At 37.4% G+C, this 13,922-nt stretch overlaps 2 protein-coding genes across 3 annotated transcripts; both read left to right on the top strand.

Moving 5' to 3' along the window:
* Positions 1-271: 271 nt before the first annotated feature.
* LOC140780624 (uncharacterized) lies at positions 272-3,934 on the top strand. 2 transcript variants are annotated; one of them, XR_012107547.1, is made up of 5 exons: positions 272-617; positions 698-893; positions 1,420-1,941; positions 2,864-2,964; positions 3,452-3,786. XR_012107547.1 is itself a non-coding variant. In XM_073126295.1 (4 exons), the coding sequence occupies exons 1-4, from the start codon at positions 286-288 to the stop codon at positions 3,641-3,643; spliced, it is 1,242 nt and encodes a 413-aa protein (XP_072982396.1). In that variant the 5' UTR covers positions 272-285; the 3' UTR covers positions 3,644-3,934. The 2 variants fall into 2 exon arrangements, 1 of the variants encoding a protein (XP_072982396.1); XM_073126295.1 differs by lacking the exon at positions 2,864-2,964 and having other exon boundaries at positions 3,452-3,934.
* Positions 3,935-10,694: 6,760 nt separating this feature from the next.
* On the top strand, positions 10,695-12,614 carry LOC140791950 (mitogen-activated protein kinase kinase 4-like). Its single transcript, XM_073142684.1, has one exon. The coding sequence runs from the start codon at positions 11,043-11,045 to the stop codon at positions 12,183-12,185; it is 1,143 nt and encodes a 380-aa protein (XP_072998785.1). The 5' UTR covers positions 10,695-11,042; the 3' UTR covers positions 12,186-12,614.
* The last annotated feature ends 1,308 nt before the right edge of the window (positions 12,615-13,922 follow it).

Raw genomic sequence — 13,922 nt, 5'->3', positions numbered from 1 at the left:
TTATTGTGTTTATGCCCTCGGATCTGATCCTCAGTATTAAATTATTAAGTATGCCAAGTGTGAAACTTGTATCAAAGAGTCATCATTCTATCTCTCCTATAAATTAATGAATTAAATATATTGAATTGACAAGATTACCTCTCTCATTGGTAACTAAATATTATTTCACCTTCTAGTAATGGCATACTAATAGTTGGACTTTGCTTTAGATTATTAAAATAAATAAAATATCGAACTTAAAATGTAATTTCTCCGATTAAATACCTCTCGAATGCCCCCTGTATAATGTCATTGAGCCACACGGACCTCGTGTTCCGCGCAGAGATAAGCGGACGAAGAGAGACCACCGTCCGATCCCCGCCGACAATCTCCCGCGCTGTTCTCCCTTTCAAAAATTTCCCCTCTACCGGTGGGCTCCAATCCAGGGCTAGGGTTTCCCCTTCCCCTCCGATCACCATGGCGATGGACCTCGGCGACCTCAACAATGTCTGGGAGATCAAGCCCCTCAAGAAGCCCGGCGAGGAGGACGCCCGCGCCATGCTCGACCGCGTAGCGAAGCAGGTGCAGCCCATCATGCGCCGCCGCAAGTGGAGGGTCAAGATCCTCTCCGAATTCTGGTACTCTTCTCCCCCTCCCTCAAAACCTAGACTTTGTTCCTTCTTCTTCCCCTTTGTGGTCTAATCCTACTCTTCTATAGCCCCGCCAATCCGGCTCTTCTAGGGTTGAACGTTGGAGGAGGTGCTGAGATCAAGCTCCGGCTGAGGAGGCCGAATAGGGATTGGGACTTCTTCCCCTTCGAGCAGGTGCTCGACACGATGCTTCACGAGCTTTGCCATATCGAGCATGGACCTCACAACGCGCAATTTTACAAGCTCTGGGATGAACTCCGCAAGGTACCCGCCTAAACCCCTCCTTTGGTGAAGAAATTTATACTCCCGATTCACTTCTATATTTAATGAGGCCACCAGTTATAGAATTCATCCAATAGTTTCTCTCTTCTCTTCCTTTTCTCCATGCAGTAAACAACAAAAAACATGGAAAATTTTGATATATTCTGGTGGGAGTTCCGATTATCCTTTTCCTTTTCTTGCAAAGGAGTATCAACCTAGTCGTGCTCGCCAATTTGATTGTTTTGTTTTAATCAGCTACGCTTTGAATTATTTTCTCAAAGAAACTAAAGAGAAATAGCTTTGTTGAAGCCTTCACAAATATTCGATATTTTTGTTGTTCTTTCAAATAACTCCTCAGTTGGTTGCTTTCGAATATGCATATTGTCATATGTAGGCTCTTCTGTTTTGAATGTTAGAAGAGCTGCGCACTGCACATGTCTGATTATAGTTTTTATTTTTTACATCTTATGTACCTCATGATTTAACGGAAAATATGGCTGCCACATTTGGTTCTCATGAGTTATTGCAGGAATGCGAGGATCTTGTAGCGAATGGAATAACTGGAACAGGCCAGGGATTTGATGCTCCTGGAAGACGCGTGGGTGGGTTTTCTCGTCAACCTCCATTGTCATCACTTCGGCAATCTGCATTAGCTGCAGCAGAGAACCGGGCACGTGCTGGGGCTCTATTACCATCTGGACCAAGAAGATTGGGTGGGAATGATGAGATTATGTCTGCACTTAGTCCAATACAAGCTGCTGCTATGGCTGCAGAAAGGAGAATGTATGATGATTTGTGGTGTGCATCTGGATCACATGCACAAAGTGTTAGTGTATCAGGCCATCCTGCATCTTCAAAAGTTTCTAACTCAGTACCAAAGGGAAAGGACTTTTTGAGAGGGGATTCTGCTCATAGTGATAAAAGTGGGACTGGCAAAAGCTTGCCTACTGCTCATCAAAATGCACCCTCTGATTCATCTTCTCCTTGGACGAGAGATTTTGCTGAAGATAGAGCTATTTGGGAATGCAGTTTTTGCACTCTATTCAACCAAGTAAGATCCTTTGGTGATCTTTTAAGATTCATTTTCTCTGAATTGACATTCTCTTTTAAGCATTAAGAAGTGCAATATTTTCTTTGCCAAATGCTTAGATGTTTGCTTGATATCCTGTTTGGTATTCCATATACACACCACAAAGTGGAAGCAATTGGTATGAAAAGTAGTCTTTATTCTTCGAACAAGTGAGATGCTGTCACTAATAAAACTCACCCTATTGATCTGAAAGATTGTCTACAAGATATCCTTATATATAGTACGCATGCTTCTCCATTTTAGCATTTCGTTGTAAGCAACATAGACAAAGTGAAGTCATGATACTTTCGATTCCTGTATGATCAAGTAAAACTTGAATCTTCTCTGGATATCTAGAAACTTCATGACATGGAAAAGTAAATATATTCTTCAAAACAGATATATTCATTTGGCATCATAATTGATGTCAGTGGTATAGAGAAGTAATTGCCTAGTATTTACTAATTTACCATCGATCACCTGATTCATTTCTCATGTTCCTTTACCTTGTCATGGCATGACTGATAAGAGACTTAGGAATGAAACAATGAACTAATATTGAAGTATGTCTGAGCAATTAATCCATGACAACTAGGTACTTGTAGTTTTTCTTCTTCTTAGATATGATAGAGGTGGATTTTTCAAAAACTCACAAATTTATAAAATAGGTTTTCTGGTCTTTCCTGTGTTAGTTTGTAGGTTAGTTTCTACAAGATTAAGAGAAATTCTGTAAATACTTATTTAAAAGTTTTGTATGTTTGTGTACCACCATGGATATCGATATGCACCAATACTTTAGAAGTAAGAACTTGCTCTTTCGATTATTCAAGACTTTAAGTTGCAGTTGATGTTTCAGCTGAAATGAGATTATCATGGCATAATGTTTCTTTCTCCTGCTTATCAGAAGCATGGTCACTAATCTCAAAAACTGTCCAAAAGTGTTCTCGAGAAGGTCGCAAGAATATAGGTTCTCACTGCCTGTTCAACACTTAGCAAGACTCTATAGTATGTTCCAAGGAACCCTTTGTACTTATTTATTATTTGTTTAACTTATTTGAGTTATATGAACCTTTTTTAATCTTTTTCCCATCTCTTTACATGTTTTGAGAATATATAACATTTTCTACCATAAATCCTATTATGGTAGTTAGCTAAGAAATTATATATCTCAAAAGAAGGGTCAACATAACTTGATCTGTTGATCATCCCTTCCTACCCTTTCCTTTCATTTTCTTTAAGCTATGAGAAGTGCTTCTCATAGCTTTAGCTTGTATGATCATCTCACGCAAATGACTTTTGCTCAGTTGTGCAATATACACAAATGGCTTTCTGATCTAGGCAACTGATAGTCCTTCATGAAGGGATAATCTCCATGTCTTCGTCAATAATGTAGCAATAATTGCTAACATGTAATCATTTCCCTTGGTATGTGTTTTTAAATAACAAGAGTAATTGATTGGATTTGCCTATGCAATTACTTGTTTGGTTGCAGCCACTGGCACCAATATGTGAAGCTTGTGGCAAGGCAAAACCTAAAGCTGCTGCATCCAAGTTCAAGACCTGGTCTTGTAAGTTTTGTACTTTAGAGAACAGCATCAAGTTAGAGAAATGTTCAGCATGTGATCAATGGAGATATTCGTACGGGGCTCCAGTATCAAGCGGCGGTCCCAGCTATGGCACTTAACTGTTCTTCTGCAACTTGTTGGTCTAGATTGTAATGGCATATTATTACAAAAAAAAGGTAGTAAGTTTAAGCCCATTTTGCTAGCGAAGTTTATTGTTAGTTAAATCACGTTCTCATATTATTGCAGTATCTTTGAGAATCAAGTGCCATGTTTTGTATTTTACGTTCTTTACCTTGTCCTCTCTATCCACAGAGATAATGTCTATGTTCAGCAAGATTATGATAAGGAATACCTGTACAAAACTATTTCTCTCAATTCAAACGTGCATATACAGCTTCGCAATTTATCAAGATATTCTGTATTTCCTGATGGAATTATCAGATTGATGCCAAAAATTGAATAATGAGCTAATTATATTTTGGCCCCCCTTAACTATTATTCTGTATCATTTTCACCTTATAAAGAAAAAATAAATAAACATAGACGCTCATTAACTATTTATCCATCTAATTAGTTAGCTAATCTTTTATTATCTTTTCTAGCAAAATTTCTAGCGGAGGGGCAGAGTGTATTTTTCACTCTTTTTTTTTTCAGTTTAGAGAGTGAAAATAATATAAAATGATAGTTGCTGAGAGAATTAAAATGTAATTAACCGATTGCTAGAAGGAAAAAATTTTATTACTGTCAGCATCAAAATATTTTGACGTAGTGGGTTCAGAAATTTAAGAAGTGGGCTGCAAAATTGGAGGAGGGAGGGGGTGTAGATGTAAATCCTCAGTTGACGTTGGCCATTATCACCTGATGGGAAGATCTTTGAAAGCTTTATGTCAGCAGCCTCTAATCTCTATGAAACCGTCCAAAACAAGCAAACGCCGTGGGTTGTAGGGAAGTCTCCGAATACACCAAAACTTTACAAGTGTACGACGGACCCATGCATCCATCACACGTTGTCACCATCCCGTGCTGATTTCCTACTACATCTATGATGCGATATCGGACGGTGGTGATCTCCTCTCTCACTGTATAATGTTATCTATTAACAGTAGCTGTCAGAGGATTGGCATGAATTGATCTGGATTGAGATTAGTACGGTGCTTCAAGAATAAATATTAGGATCCCGTTAACGTGTATATCTCTCTTTAACCTTTTGCACATATGCCTTTCTTAATATAATACTTGAGGGTATATTTCTTAAAAAATTATTTACTTTTTTCCTATTATTATCGTGCCTTTTGTAACTTAATTTGATTTTACTCTTCCAATTGACAATAATTGAGTTCTTATACTCAAATATATAGTAAAATGTGGGTCTGGTGTAGGAAATATATACACTTAATTTTTAAAAGCATGAGCTTGTCTGCAAAAAAAAACCCTATTATTATTCATTGGGTTAAATTTGATAGTAAAAATAAGAGTTAATTAAATTTTATTCTTGCTAGTTTGTTTAATTTTATAGAACCTTTTATACTTCAATTTGAGGACTTATTCTCCTCTTGTCTAAATTAAAGTGCAATAGTTATATATTTTTTTTATCATATTTGATTAAATTAGAGTTTGATTTTTTAAAATAATCATTAAAAACAAACACGTCTAAAATGATAAAGATTTTATTTGATAAAAATATAGATTTATTTAAATTTTTTTATTATTTAAAATTTTATCGGTATTATTTTAGATGCATTAAAATTTTTATCTACTTTTTATAACTGAGGATTTTATATATAATTTAGTTAAATATAATAAAAAAATAACAATCACATTTTACGTCGTATCGTAGGAAAATTTTAAATACTTAAGTTGAAAATATACAACGAGAACATACAAAGTAGAAAGCAAAAAAATACCTATAAATGCAAAAGAGAGCAAGTTTTAGCATCACCCGTCCAAGTAGTCAATGACGTCCTGCTGGCGTCATATAATGCGTACCAAACCATTTATAAAGGGTCAAATTTCTTATTTATTTATTTATTATTATTATTTTTCAGTTAGGCGGGTGGACTTGGTTAGATGTTCTTCCCAAAAAGATAAAAAGTAAAAAGAAAAAAAAAATTCTTCCATCCAAACTCTAAAAGTCTCTAAAGTTTTGAACAATTTCATTCCCTTGACATCCATTTCCTCCTTCCTTCCTTCCTTCGCTTTCAATCTCTCTCTCTCTCTCTCTCCCTCTCTCGAAACCCCCACGAAGCTACCAATGGGGCTAGTCCAACCTGGCGTCTCAAACGCCACGTGTCATCCATAACACGTTTATACTGCTTCATCCGACGTGGCGGTTGATAACGTGGTGCCTTTTTTTTTCCCTTTTTTTTCCTCTCCTTCGGTTGGACGACGCCACAAGTTGAAAATGATGGACACATAAACATCCTTAAATTTCGAATTTATGACCTATTTTTTAATAAAAAATAAAGTTTATTTATTTATTGATATATAAATATTGGTTAGGAATGTAACCAGTTGCATCAATCTTAGGTAGCCGACCCATTATGTGAGGGAAACTTTAAATAAACTTTTAATCTTTTTTTATATTTTCCAGGGATGTTTATCTTTTTATCCCTCCCATGAGATAAGATTCTTTTAGATAAGTTGGTGTTTTCATTTAAAAATACACTAATTCTACTGGTTTAATTGGATTAGAATCAACCCTCCAATTGTTTAATTTCATTTTCTATTATTATTATTATTATTATTATTCTAATAATTCAGTGCCCATATTATTGTAGGCTGGACAACAGTTCATTTATTGCTTTGCTTATTGTTAATGCAAAATTAGTACAAGAATTAGATGAAGATGTTTGTTACTGTCTGAGATCAACAAACATTAAAGCTCACATCCTACCATTAACAATCCCTGTGAAGATGGCATTTTGTGCTTAAATAGTCCGCCTATAATTTTTTAAGGGCCTTAAACATTCCAGTTATACGTTGAAAATTGTCACATTAAATGGTGTCAAATTAAGCTCATCAATCCAATCCTCTTTTTGACTACTGTAGTAGGTGTTACCGACCTTATGACATTAATTAAAATAAACTTGTTGGTTGATGGAGATGGAATCAAGCTAAATACGCGATTGTTGGTTAATAACTTCTTCATTTACGTGTACGTTAATTGTTCTAAATTTATATTTATGTGGTATTGTGTATATATCTTTTAAACAACATAAATATTACTCTTAAAAACTTTACTCATATTTATATTTTGGTTACTTTATCGCACCGCTCCACATATGATGAGTAAAAAAATTAACTAAAATATGCGCAAATGAGTGTTAAATTATAAAAATATATTTAAAAAAATGAATGATAAAATAAGAATATTAAGAGATAGGCATGCAAATATCAATTTGAATATTTACGGACAAATGGTAAACCTCTTTATCCACCGTAAAAATTTTCTTTTCTATCTGGCGATCAGAAAAAGGACCATATGATTAAAGCTGATGCAAGAACAAGGAGAGAGAGAGAGAGAGAGAGAGAGAGAGAGAGAGAGAGAGAGAGAGAGAGAGAGAGAGAGAGAGAGAGAGAGGAGTTAAAAAGAAGCCAAAGGACACAACAAAAAGACTAGCATACACGTATCTCCAAGGAGCACAAATATAATGTCCGAGTGGTGCTACTGTATAACTGTTGCTTATTTCTTGGTTGCAATCTCTTTGCAAATGCCATTGAAAGCATATGAGAAATAAAGAGGAATTAAGTTTGAAAGGGGAAAAGGGTAAGGGGGGAGGGGACAAAGGCAAAACTTAACCCTGCCCAAAGCCTCACTTTTCGTATGGGGATTCTCTCATCGTCTAGCTTTCCATCGCCACGTCCCATCCAATCACTCCTCTTTCCTCGAAGAATCCTTCTACTCCCACATGAGATTGCACATCCAAACACCTTTTTTTTAGCTTATATATATATAGCTACAGCTTCAATCATATCACCAAGAGTTGCTAGATATATATTTTTTATGACCTAAATGATTACTGTATCACCAAGAGTTGCTAAGAAAAAATTATTTGTTAGTTTGATAATTTTACTTAAAAAATTAATTTGACAGCATAACGATGTTTAATTTAGAGTAATAGTCCGGTGACACAGACGGTTTAAAATCTAAATTAGATAACTTACTATATCAACTAAATTTAGTAAGAGAAAGTTGATGCAATTTAATAGTATTTTGTATAGAGTTACACCTAAATTAATCTACACTAATATGAGTATCCCTGTTGATTGTACCATAAACACTTTAAAAATATTCTCCAAATACTTTTGAGTATAAAATGTATGCCCTTGTTCTGAGAGTGTTTGTATGGATAATATTACTCCTCCTATAATGTATGTATAAGAAAACCGACACGAATTTGCCTTAATAAAAAGACATATGATTCACTCGCAAAAGGTCATTTAAAAAAGATTAAATTAAACATAGATAGAACCCATGAGCTAAGACTTTAGTGTTATTCATAACCTCTTAAAGAAAAACTTAAAACTTATTTTGCCCTCTCCCTATACTTTGAACTAAAATTACTTTACCTTTATAAATTTTATTTTGCATCACTGTATCTCTATGCACTAATTAAGCTTTCCATCCAAAGTTAACAATATCTATGCTTTTTTTTAATTTAAATATTGTCACTAGTTTGAATTAAAATTATTTCACTCGGCTGAATTTTTATCTTGTGCTGTAAGTAACTTTGAACTTTTTCCTGGAATACATATTTATTTACCAGAAATAAAGTTATTTAAGTTAATTTGTCACTTCGTCAATCGTCAATGACATTTGCATATACAATTTAGTCAAGACCACTGAAAGTGAATTTAGTTGAAAGTAGAAAAGAATAAAGTATATTGAAGTCAGAAAAATATGACACCATAAAACTTGCAAACTGTTTAAATATTTTATAATAACCCTTCTTTTAGTCTAGCTTTCATTTCTTCGTCTGGAATTGATATGTGATCAATTTTTACTCTCATTTGTATAGAAATATTATCCTCTCTTCCTTTTCAAGCCGATAGTAATACATTATACTGTCTTCCTACGAATCTTTGTCAATCATTTTCTTCTCATTTTCTTCCAATATTTCTCTCTCATAATAGCTACCTCAATTATCTCTATTACTCTCTATTCTCTCTTTCTCGATCCCAATGCAGTTCCAGATTCTATCATGCAATTGAAACTTCTAATTTCACTTCTCCATTCCTCCTTAGTCTCTCCCACAATTAATTTTTTTTCCTACAGCTTAAATGTGCATTAAGATAGAGGGTTTGTAAAATTAACTTATCCATCCATAGTGTAACTCTCTGTAAAGATGATTATGATAGTTCAAGAAATCTTCTGTACCGCAATTTTTTTTCTTCTTTCTTTCGGAGGTATAAGAGATTATTAGGTTTTATAGTTGATAAATTTATGCTCAAACGAAGCAATTCATGATCTATTTTTTTGATTAATCATGCATAAATCATGACACAATGTTTGATAAAATACATATATACAAATAAGTTAAGCTCTTTAAGATATTAAAGATGATGAACCGATAAAAAAAAATGTGTTCAAATGAATCTTGAACAAACTTCACATGGTTGAAATTTGTTCAAATATATTTTAAACATTTTTGCAGATTTAATTGAGATTGGCACAAGATATTCAAACATATAATATCTCGTTCAAAAGCATCGATAAATTAAAGATGATTTTTAAGTCCAAGATGACTTATTTTTAGCTCAACTTATTTTCTTTTATAAGATATATAAGTAAAGAGTTGTTTAATATATTAGAACTACTCCGGAAGGCTATAGGACATTAAGAAAGAAGCTTGAAGAGCTAAAGTGAAACTTCTATTCATTTAATTGTGGTAAGTCTATTATATTAGATATTATGGTTTGCATAGTCATATGTGTGCATTTTCAACTACTAGAGTCATGGAATGAGAAGTAGTGCATTAAGGATGGATCTATTCTATGGAGTACTAATTTGTAAGTGTCTACTAATCGTTATTTATTATATTATTTAGTTTGATCGTAAAGAGGGATTTATGATTTTTCTCGCTCTTTGTTGATAAATGAGTTTTTCCACGTAAAACAATTAATTATTCGTGTGTTGTTTTTTGATATCATATTCTATTATCCTCACTTTATTGATTCAAAAAATATCTTCTAGATTGGTTTTCAAAATATTAGAGATATTAAGTCATACCTCAAGGAGTCCAGATGTAATTTAAAAAAAAAACTTAAGTTTGACAGGAATTAGTGGCTACCAATATTAAAAATAAATGTTTCAAGGATCTACTTGAAACAATATAAATGCATTCACTTTTAAGAGAAACTGCTACCTTTCCAGAACTATCTAAAGGTCATGATCATTGTTACCATGAAGAATCAAATTCATACACGTCTGACATGTAGCATATTCCTTATCAATTAATTGGCATTTTCAGGTGTCATTGTAATATTAGCCTTTTGGGTCCTTCTAGATATGGTTTGATATTAGCTAAATCTACAGTGGAAATTATTCTTGATATTTAGACACAGCTACTACTAACAACTTTGATTATAGTACACATACTCCTTGTGTGATGATTACATCCATTTCTGATGAAGTTAATTTACAATAACATTTCTAATTAACAATGATTAGGCTGCTTTGGGCACATAATGGACAATTAATAACAACAAAGATAATAACTACATGAAAGGTAAAGTAGCATCTCAATTATTTGCCAATCCAATACAAAGCTAGATCTGGATCTTTGTACTTTTGTTTATGATGCTAAGTCCAACTATATGGGTATAAATATCCAGAGCAAGTTTGAGTTAGATACGCATGCATTATTAGCAATAGGAAGAATGCCAAAAAAAAAAAACAACAATAATAAAGGAGTGAAAAAGAGAAAGAAAGCAATCAATAAAATGCCTAATTATTAACCTTCTCTCGCTTTCTATATATATATATATATATTCCCTTATCCCTAGTTATAAAAAATCTCTCTCTCTCTCTCTCTCTCTCTCTCTCTCTCTTGATGGCTAGCTACCTCTCCCTTTCGCTTACAAATATAGATTACGTGGCTTTGTTTTGAGCGTTGATGATGAGATGAAGAGAGAGGATGAGACATTAGAAATATAATAATAAGTAAAGTAGTTGTAAGCAGAGTGAGTGATTGCTCCTTTTTATTTTCACCTCTTTCACATATTTAAATCCAAACTCTTCTCCCATTCTTCTCTCTCCGTAATTTAGACAACCCCCTTAACCTCCGTCGGTCCTGTCAGAAGAATACGCATCTCGTCTTCTTCTAATTCCACCTTCGACCCAACTTAAAAATCTCATCTTTTTTTTTTTTTTGGGTTTATTTTTTTTTTTAGGGGAGGGGGAGGAGGGGGTTAGAAATTCTTCAATTTATGACCTCTCACTTCTTCCTTCTCTCGACAACCACCGCCTCCTCCCTCCTCCGCTTCATCTGAGCTCTAACACCCATAATAGCATAGAGGATGCGACCAGTTCCATTTCCCGGACCCGGATCCAACAACCGCCCCGGTCAACCCATCACCCCGACGCGCCCCCGCCGCCGTCCCGACCTTACCCTCCCCCTGCCACAACGCGACGTCTCCTCCCTCGCCGTCCCCCTCCCCCTCCCCCTCCCTCCTCCTTCCTCCGCCGCGCCCTCATCGTCATCCTCGTCGTCCTCGTCCTCGTTGTCGTCGTCGTCGTCCGCGGCGGCGGGGGCGGCCGCGGCGGCTCCCTCGATGGCTGCGCCTCCTCCTCCTGCTCCTCCGCTGTCCCTCTCAGATCTCGAGCGCCTCCGCCGCATCGGGAGCGGAAGCGGCGGCACGGTGTATATGGTGCGGCACCGCCTCTCCGGACGGCTCTTCGCCCTCAAAGTGATCTACGGGAACCACGAGGACGCCGTCCGCCGCCAGATCTTGCGCGAGATCGCGATCCTCCGCACCGCCGATAACCCCTTCGTCGTCCGGTGCCACGGCATGTACGACCACGCGGGGGAGATCCAGATCCTCCTCGAGTACATGGACGGCGGATCCCTCGACGGCCGGCACATCCAATCCGAACCCCTGCTCGCCGACGTGGCGCGCCAGGTCCTCGGGGGGCTCGCCTACCTCCACCGCCAGCGCATCGTCCACCGCGACATCAAGCCGTCCAATCTCCTCATCAACGGCTCTCACCGCGTCAAGATCGCCGATTTCGGTGTGTCGCGAATCTTGGCGCAGACCATGGATCCGTGCAATTCCTCCGTCGGAACCATCGCGTACATGAGCCCGGAGCGGATCAACACCGACCTCAATCAAGGGGCTTACGATGGATATGCGGGGGATATATGGAGCTTTGGGCTTAGCATTCTCCAGTTCTATCTGGGGAGGTTTCCGTTTGGGGACAACCTTGGACGGCAGGGGGATTGGGCGTCGCTCATGTGCGCGATTTGCTACTCGAATCCGCCCGAGGCGCCGGCAACAGCGTCTGCGGAGTTCCGAAGCTTCATCTCGTATTGCCTTCAGAAGGAGCCGGCGAGGCGGCCCACCGCTGCGCAGCTCTTACAGCATCCGTTCATCACTAAGTATGCTTCTCCCTCGTCGTCCTCCTCCTCTTCCTCGGCGTCGGCTCGACAGCAGCGAGCTTGAATCGTGAGCGATCGCGGATTTCCATTTCCCCTATATCCGAATTCCCAATTGGGTTCATCGAAAGGTGCCATTTTTTCCAATTGGGTTTCATTGAAGGAGAGGTTTTGACGAGCGGGTGGTGGAAAAGATGGGATTTTTGTCGGGTAAGTAAAAAACGATGTGGTATCAAATCCCCGTTTTCTTTTGTAATTTTGACCTTTTGTTTTTGAATTTGTTCTTTGATCATAAGATGGGTGGGGATTCTTCTCGTTCTAGTTTCTTCTTTGGTTGGCTCTTCTTGGATGATAAGTGGAGGATGAGGAAGACGAAGGCGGACCGTTGATTTTTGTTGCTCTGTATTCTGTAATGGGATTTGATTAAATGAATTTGTTGTACTATGTCAGCAAACTGCAAAATTGAAATGGGAAACGGATCGTCCTTCCATTGAAATCCTTTCCTCGCTCTTCTTTTTTATCTCCTTTTATTGCTACTCATGTGCTTGGCTTCGGTTTCTGGGTCGTTTTCGTTTCTTCTTTTTATTGATCTGTGGATGGTTAATGGATTTGGTTGTTGAGGTTGCCTAGATTTTTCTTTGACGGTGAGCCTTCCACAACACATATCACATTATCACTGTATGGGTACATTGGAGATGGGAAATAGGACCTTTAACAATGAGGGACTTGTGCAAGGAAATGGATATTTTAAAAGTCCTTAAGGATAGAGAGTTTAGAGAGAGAGAGAGACGGCAACCTGTTTTAATGGGATGCATGTGATAGGCATCCTCTGCCTTCTGACCTGCACTTTTTGGAAGCTTCAAGCGATATGGTACAGTAAATTGGAGGGATAGTCGAATACCTACACTGTATGTCAGGCATTGCTTTAGGAGACATCCATGAATGTACATGTATGCATCCAATTAGGGATGGTCGAATACCTACACCGTGTGTCTGGAAGGATGTGCATCTTTACAAGAAGGACAGGGGGGGCCATCATAATGTGTAGACACTGTAAAAGATCAGATCCAAAAGAGGGAGTTCATTCATGCCCTTGTTTGGGACTTCATTGGGTGAGAAGAGACAGATCGCCATTGACAAACAACATCCCGGAGAGGCAGCTCTGACATGAAGCCGATGGTATGTGCATTACGGGAGAGATATTATTCAGTATGCCCATCTTGGGACTTTTAATGATCATCTCTAGCAAATGTTTCAAAGTTCCAACTTTTGAATATATATATACCGTAGCAGCATGCAAGAGATTGGCTTTAGCCCTTTAGCCTTCTGTGATCAAAATTGGGGTCCTCTGCTTCGACTTGATATAGTGCTTGATATAAATAAATGAGGAGTGCTTGCATGACATTGTGGACAGAAGGCAGAGCCTGTGCTACTTGCTAGATGCTAATTGTCAACGACATTGCATCGACTATCACAACCTTTTCTTTCTACAAGACGGTATACGATCACGGCAAGTTTCTGCGACCTGGGAGTCAATAATTTATCGTGCTGAGAATATCTTAGAATAAATTCTACTTGCCTACTTTGGTACTTCCAGAAAGTTACATATTTTGACTCTCCAAACTAGCTTTGTGTAGCAGAGAAAGCTATAGCCAATTTGGTGGATGCAAGATTTAGGCAATCGAAACCCACATTATTAGACTTGCCCCTGTTTCTAAGTTAAAACGCTTTCACAGGGCCTGCTAACAAGCTTGGCTATTGATGCCTATATTTTGGTCCACTTTGATACTAACAAGCTCCACTC

The sequence above is a fragment of the Typha latifolia genome, chromosome 1 (assembly GCF_019914945.1).
Source record: "Typha latifolia isolate L0001 chromosome 1, TyphaL0001v2, whole genome shotgun sequence".
In the NCBI taxonomy this organism is placed as follows: Eukaryota; Viridiplantae; Streptophyta; class Magnoliopsida; order Poales; family Typhaceae; genus Typha; species Typha latifolia.
The sequence above is the reverse complement of the archived record's forward strand: the minus strand, read 5'-3'. Positions and strand labels throughout refer to the sequence as shown.

Excerpts from the sequence above, each read along its gene's own strand:
- LOC140791950 (XM_073142684.1), top strand. The coding sequence starts at position 11,043 with ATGCGACCAGTTCCATTTCCCGGACCCGGATCCAACAACCGCCCCGGT.
- LOC140780624 (XM_073126295.1), top strand. The coding sequence starts at position 286 with ATGTCATTGAGCCACACGGACCTCGTGTTCCGCGCAGAGATAAGCGGA. Across the intron at positions 618-697 it reads AAGATCCTCTCCGAATTCTG|CCCCGCCAATCCGGCTCTTC; the intron begins GTACTCTTCTCC and ends ACTCTTCTATAG. Across the intron at positions 894-1,419 it reads TCTGGGATGAACTCCGCAAG|GAATGCGAGGATCTTGTAGC; the intron begins GTACCCGCCTAA and ends GAGTTATTGCAG.